Source organism: Electrona antarctica (genome assembly GCF_951216825.1).
Source record: "Electrona antarctica genome assembly, chromosome: 15".
NCBI lineage: Eukaryota > Metazoa > Chordata > Actinopteri > Myctophiformes > Myctophidae > Electrona > Electrona antarctica.
In genome coordinates this window covers 20328911-20335846 of record NC_136796.1, presented here as the reverse complement: position 1 = coordinate 20335846, position 6936 = coordinate 20328911, and the positions used below count along the sequence as shown (strand labels likewise).

General features: G+C 41.9%; 1 protein-coding gene across 1 annotated transcript in view; it reads left to right on the top strand.

Annotated features, from left to right (window-relative positions):
- Window positions 1-3516: 3516 nt before the first annotated feature.
- Window positions 3517-6936, top strand: part of tpd52 (tumor protein D52) — a 45341-nt gene continuing 41921 nt past the window's right edge. Inside the window, exon 1 of the mRNA XM_079523442.1 lies at window positions 3517-3656. Within this exon, the coding sequence (XP_079379568.1) occupies window positions 3638-3656 (19 nt within the window). The 5' untranslated portion in view covers window positions 3517-3637. The remainder of the gene's footprint in view (window positions 3657-6936) is intronic.

Here is a 6936-nt window from a genome sequence, read left to right as displayed (position 1 = left end):
GAGGTGGGGTGGGGTGTGGGGGTGGAGTGGAGTGCAGGGGGGCCGGGGGGGGGGGGGGTTGGGGGTGAGGGTGCTGGAGTGGAGGAGGGGTGGCTGGTCGAAAGGATGAAAAAATAAAATACAGACATAATACGTAAATAAATTAACAAAACAAAAACAAAAAACCCCAAGGGGTGACTGGACTGGACTGCATGGGTTGATGGTGGATGCTGTTTTACGTTGCTGGATGTCTGGCTTGTATCCATAATTTTCTGGCTTGTTCTTTTATCTTATAGTCCTTCTCGACCTCATAAATCCTCACTCCGGTTGGGGGGGTTCATGCGCATCTATCATCATAGACTGTAAAAAAGGCACCTATCTGGTTTTAGTGCATACACTGAAGCCATATCCCGAGTGTACCATTTGTACACTCTCAGAAATAGGACACAATTAAATTAACACTGAAGAGTTAATATGTACCTACCTGGCAACAGTCCATGCAGGAGGGGACATTTTTTGGGGCCCCTAGTGGTCCCTCCTGTAAAATGCAACCTCAAGCACATCAGGGGGGAATTTTGCACCATCATTCTAAAATATGTCTGTGTGTGTGTGTGTGTGTGTGTGTGTGTGTGTGTGTGTGTGTGTGTGTGTGTGTGTGTGTGTGTGTGTGTGTGTGTGTGTGTGTGTGTGTGTGTGTGTGTGTGGACTGTGGGTGTCTTGGGTGGGGGGAGGGGGCACGCTTACCAAATTGAAGTGTGTGAAATTAACTATTATCAAATTACAGTAACTATTACTAGTAAGTTTAATTATACACGTGAAATCATTTCAGCAAGCAAAACTTATTTGTTGGAAATAACCCCCAGATGTTATAGGATGTGTTCACAAACTTCACAAGTGTGTCACATGGTGTCACACGTCTTACAGTTACGTATAATTCAATATGGGGATTCTACGTAACTATAAGACGTGAATTATGTGCATTTCTAATGTACACATGCTAACTGTAGGCTACTGTACATACTGTACCCCAACTCAAGTTGTTTCTCTTTTCTAGCTCCAATAATTCCAGTAGGTGGCAGTCTTTCATCTGACCCTCTCTCTCTCTCTCTCTCTCTCTCTCTCTCTCTCTCTCTCTCTCTCTCTCTCCCTCTCTCTCTCCCTTTCTGTGTGTGTGTGTGTGTGTGTGTGTGTGTGTGTGTGTGTGTGTGTGTGTGTGTGTGTGTGTGTGTGTGTGTGTGTGCGTGTATGCGTGTGTGCTTGTGTGTGTGTGTGTGTGTGTGTGTGTGTGTGTGTGTGTGTGTGTGTGTGTGTGTGTGTGTGTGTGTGTGTGTGTGTGTGTGTGTGTGTGTGTGTGTGTGTGTGAGACTGAGAGAGACATAGTTGGGTGTCTAGTTTCAGTGGAGTCCAATTAAGGGCTTTGCACTCAATGTGTGAACAGGGGTGGGATTTAACTGTGCATTAGATAATAATAGGATGGGTGCACAGTGCACAACCTCCCCCAGTGCACTACCATGTCTCAATTCTCAGGGGAGCTAATAAGACATGCCTGGTATAATTACTGTCTCTGTTGATGACATTGCTTATCCGCTTTTACAAACTCAACTGTCCTGTCAGTTGAGTTTGTAAAAGCAGACAGAAAGAGAGTTGCTATGACAGTAACGTTTTTGATTGTATTAACCACTTGAACCCCAAGACCCCCTATTTTGGGGGGGAGCATTTGTCCGAAATAGCAGATAGGTGTTTTTGTAACCGCCCCATATTGGAAAAATCGAAACACAGAAGGGAACCAGGCTAATATCCATGCAGTGATGATATTAGTATAGCTGCGCGAGGCTTCAATAGGCCTACATGCTCACATAGCAACACATCACATTCTGGCGTAGAGACCTGGTGTAGAAGGAAACAATTAAGTGCACAACCAACTCAGGTCTGTTTCTGTCTGAATGACCATATGACCACTTAAGCGTAACCCTATAGCGTCCCTATTCTGGGGCAAACATTTGGAGAAAATAGAAGATCTACAAGCTCACAAGCGTAGCGACATGTTGTGAACCCTGGGGTACCCGGGTCAAATAAGTACATTTGGGTTAACCACTTTGTAATACTAGGCGAACATTGACCAAAATGTTTACATCTACAATCTCTCAATTCATCGTGTTGTGATGCATTGTGCGTTTATAGATCTGCTATTTTTGGCCAATAGATTGTAGAGGGGGAAAAAGAGCCCTGGGGGACCCCGCCGCCTGGTCAACTAAGTACATATAGGGTTTAAGTGGTTAAGTGGTTAATGCATTTTTCCAAAGGTATATAAACTAATTAGTGAGCCATGCAGGCTTCCAGTGATTAATCTCTCCCACATCTATGCCTTGGGCAAGGTATGGGCAGTGGTGGAAAGTAACAAAGCAGGCCTTGTATACAGTATACTCAAGTACTGTACAATTGTGAGGTACTTTCACTTTCACTTGAGTATTTAATTCAAAATTTCAATACTTGATACTTCTACTCCACTAGGCTACATCTCAGAGGCAAATATTGTACTTTTTGAGGGGCCAATGCATGGCTATTTGAAATGACGTCATATGGCAGCCAAGTCTATGGACTTTTAATTTTTGTTTAGTGCACTAAATAATGACGTGGGACGTCATGTGGCCAATATAAATACATCTTGTTTTGTTTTATACAATAATAACACACTGCATTCATGTCTCGTAAGTTGTAATAGTGCAGTGAATCTGCAATCGTGTGGCAGCCACAGTTGGTGCCCCTCACTTCACAGTGTGATTCTTTTACTCCACTACAGTTATGTACTAGATTTGAGTTACATCTTTTTTTATTTGAATTTTAAAAATGATTATTGTTGTTGTTGTTGTTGTTGTTGTTATTATTATTATTATTATTATTTAATATTATTAATATTATTAATATTATTAATATTATTATTGCTGTTTTATACATTGTATAAATGAACACTGTCATAAAACGATAATTGTAATATAAAGGCTAAACATGACCACAGAATCGCAAAATGAATGCAAGGTTTCCGTTTGATACAGACTGTGAGAAGCATGCAGTACTGTGTACTGTGTGTACTGGAGACGCTCGCTCCAAAAATTGATCCACGTGTTTCTCTGTGTTTACACTCCTACGTGCTGACGTCATAGAGGACCCCACCCCAAACGGAGAGCATAGGGCATGTTTTTCCTTGAATATGACTTGTAAGGCATTTTTTCCTCCATGTTTGACATAACAGAAGATTAACAAAAAAAGAACTTGTAGCGTTTCCGTGAATGTATCTTCAACATAGAAACATACATTCTTTTTCGTATTCTTATTTATTATACGTTTTTAAATTGTAGTTTGGAATGATGACGAGAATGATGGTGATTATTATTATTATTATTATTATTATTATTATTATTATTATTATTATTATTATTATTATTATTTGCCTATTTCTTCAAATGTTTTGTTTTCTTTTATGTCTTCGTTTCTTTCAAATGTCCCTACACATAATATTAGGGCAAAAAAGTGTCCTATGCACAGAGTCTGGCCATCAGTCAGCATGTGAGTAGAGAGAGCGTAGACCTGCAGCAGTACCAGTGCACACAAACTGCAAGCTTTGGACCTTACAGAACCGCAGAACCGAGCCGGCCTCACAATGGACGATTCAGAACAAGGTAAACTATTTACACATACATGAAGCTTTTAGCTTAGTATGAAACTTAACTGAATATCTAGTTTTATCCTGTCTGAAGTTGTCTCAACTTTGCCAACTTTATAAGACCAGCCTAATAACCATATGTTAACACTCGGCCAGACAAAACATCGTGACAAAGATGAAATGCAAGTTATTTTCGCATCTTTATTTATTTATTGCATTGGGCTATATCTTAGGAAAACGGGGACGTTGAATTTATTTAAAGTGTTTGATCACGAGTCAAACGAGGAAGTTGGTTAAAGTAACATCACCTATTAAAGGCCAAGGGAAATAATAAAAAAATACATGGAAAGGTTATTCTGTATTGAATAATACCTGAATCGTTATTTTCTTAAATGTAACTGTTGTTACATGGATGTGAAGAACTTCACAGTCACACGTTTGTGGAGTGATGACACTGACAGTTGATCATTGCATTGAAGGTTGAACTGTCAGATATGGAGAGTTGACTAGATCTACTGCTGATAGATGAAGATCATAGCCTACTGCTCAGTTTGCTGGACACTTGTACAGTATGTCCCAAGCTAAGAATGTCTGGTTACATAAAGGCCATTACATTTGGTTAACTTTATTTTGGTTGACTTTTCAGACATATTTGGGCAACATCAAGTGTATTCCTATCTGTTATCCATGGCTATTGTGGGCTATTTGCCAAGTGCTTGGTGGTAGGAAATTAATCTTGTACATTGCACCATTACAACATGCAATACCAAAGTGCAAACCGAAAGTAGTAGCATGGCTCAAAATTGCCATGCCTACATCATAGTCCATGTGGTGGTGAAAATGGGTTTGGCCATGTGGTTTGGCCGGAGGCATAAAGCACATGTCAGGTTCGGTGTGGGGGCCAAGTAACCTAAACTTGTAGGCCTCTTTTGTAGGCCTCTTTGCGAGGAAAGGGAATGGGGGGGTGAGCTGTATGATGATGCATGACCCCGCAGGTAGCGGGGCCTCCTTCCTGTTAGCTGTGCTCTCCCCTACCTCGACTGTGTGTCGCACCTGCTGCGAAGCCATCTGTCTCGTAACACCCATCTGCCCATCGGCCCCATCTCTCCTCAGTTTCCATGCTTGTTAACCTGCCTTCCCCTACAGCTGCTTTCAAGACTAGTTAGACCTGTGTGCCCAAGTGAAAGGTCTGCACTTAAGCTCTATACCTACGCATACTTACTGTAGTTCGCCAGGGCTCCATACTAGATCCACTAGTATTTCCCTCTGCACCAAAAGTCTTCGCCTAAAATAGCCAATCTACAAGCCCACATTGTGTCTCGTTGTAAGTTTGCGGCACATTGTGAGCTTGTAGATCATCTAATTTCGCAGAATGTTTGTGAGTTCGTCCCAGATGCTAGTGTCCTGCCTGTCTCTAGAGCTGCTTTCCAGGAGAGCGCTGTGGCATTTCAAGAATTTATTCATATTTATTTTGTCATAAGTTGTTCGACCTTGTGCGCATAGAGCCAGTCCACCCCCCTGGGCCCGGAACTGCTGTTGTCTTGTGTTTGAATTCCCACATACTTGTAGCAAGGAGGACCTTGTGGGTCTTGCGGAACGAGGCAAAATAAAACACAGGCCGGTCTGTTCGCCTTGGGGGGGGGGGGGGGGTGCCAGGTAAACAAGTCTCTCAGCCCTGACCTCCTTTCACTGTAGCACGAAGTTCTGTACTTAGAACTACTTTGAGGAATTTCATGAGGGCTTGGTTTCTCCAAAACGTCTGCATCTTGTGTCGAAGGTTGTAGTAGAAACGTTACTGCATGGTTCTCCCGCACAACTTAGTGGCGAGGCATTCTCGGACACGATAAAACCTCCACATTTGATTCCAACGGTTTATTTCAAGTTCTTGAGCTGTTGTCAAGGTTTTTCCTCAAAGTGTCATGGGATGTGTGTCCAACCTGTCTAGTGGTGTTTTACTCTCTCTCTCTCTCTCTCTCTCTCTCTCTCTCTCTCTCTCTCTCTCTCTCTCTCTCTCTCTTTTTGTGTGACTGCAATGCAAGACTGAAGATCATTTCATTGACACTGCTACACACATTTCAGTACAGTAAGCTAGGCTAGACTACCTGTATATCCTATGACAGCACACCTAGCCGTTAATAAAAGTTTTGAGAACGGATTAATCACATTAGAAATATCAGTTGTGCTGATTAGTGATTAGACTGAGTTTTGTCAGAGCATCAGCATTATTGGCTTAGGAATGGAACAAAATATAAATGTCACTCCTGTGTTAACTGTGCATAGGTGGGATGGGGCAGGTATACACTCCGGTATTTTAACATCTGTTATTATGGTGGTATTTTCTGAGGTGGTACTTCGGTATAAAAAGGTTGAGAACCAATGCCCTATTGTATGCTTTGTTTGGTGGTATTACAGTGTCACATAAATCCTTTTTTAAAATTATTATTTTAGCCTATTGTAAAAACTAGGGATGCCAATTTGAAAGTGGTTAAGTCTGGGTTTTATACATATTTCAATATTTAAATCAAGCAATGATTCAATGAAAAGTTTTGGAGCTTGTGACTAAATTATAACTACATTGGAACACAGGTTTTATTTGTTTTCCAATTCGTGAAAAATAGAGGTTTTGGACATACACATTTTTCATCCACATAAAGGCATTATGTACTTGTACAGTACACTGAAGATAATAGCATACCCATACCGTATGCATGTACACATACGGGGCGGCGGCGGTGGCTCAGGGGTAGAGTGGCTGGATGGTAACCGCAAGGTTGCCTGTTCGAACCCGGGCTCCCCCAGAGTTAGTGTCGAAGTGTCCTTGAGCAAGACACTGAACCCCAAATTGCTCCCGATGTGCTGGCTAGTGCCTTGCATGGTTTCTGCCGCCATCGGTGTATGAATGTGTGTGTGAATGGGTGAATTGATGCACAATCTATGTAAAGCGCCTTGGATAAAGGCGCTATATAAATGCACCATTTACCATTTACACACAGGGCAGGCAACAATAGAATACTTTCTTACCAGTTACTGCTAGATCTGAAACCGAAGCACTCAAATATGATTGCTGTTTTAGCCCCTTTTATAAGTCCCAGTATGTCAGTTTAATCAAGATAGTCTTATCAAGGTTCAGCTGATCTGTCCCTTCCTTTCCCCCCCCTCTACTGTCTCAGGTGACAGACACCATACAATAGAGCCGGAAAAGGGAGACGGGGGGGATAGCCTATTTTAGGGTTTAGAATCCAGTGTTTTCAGACTGCAAAGACTGGTGCTCTAGTCAGCGGAATTATCAAGGGAAT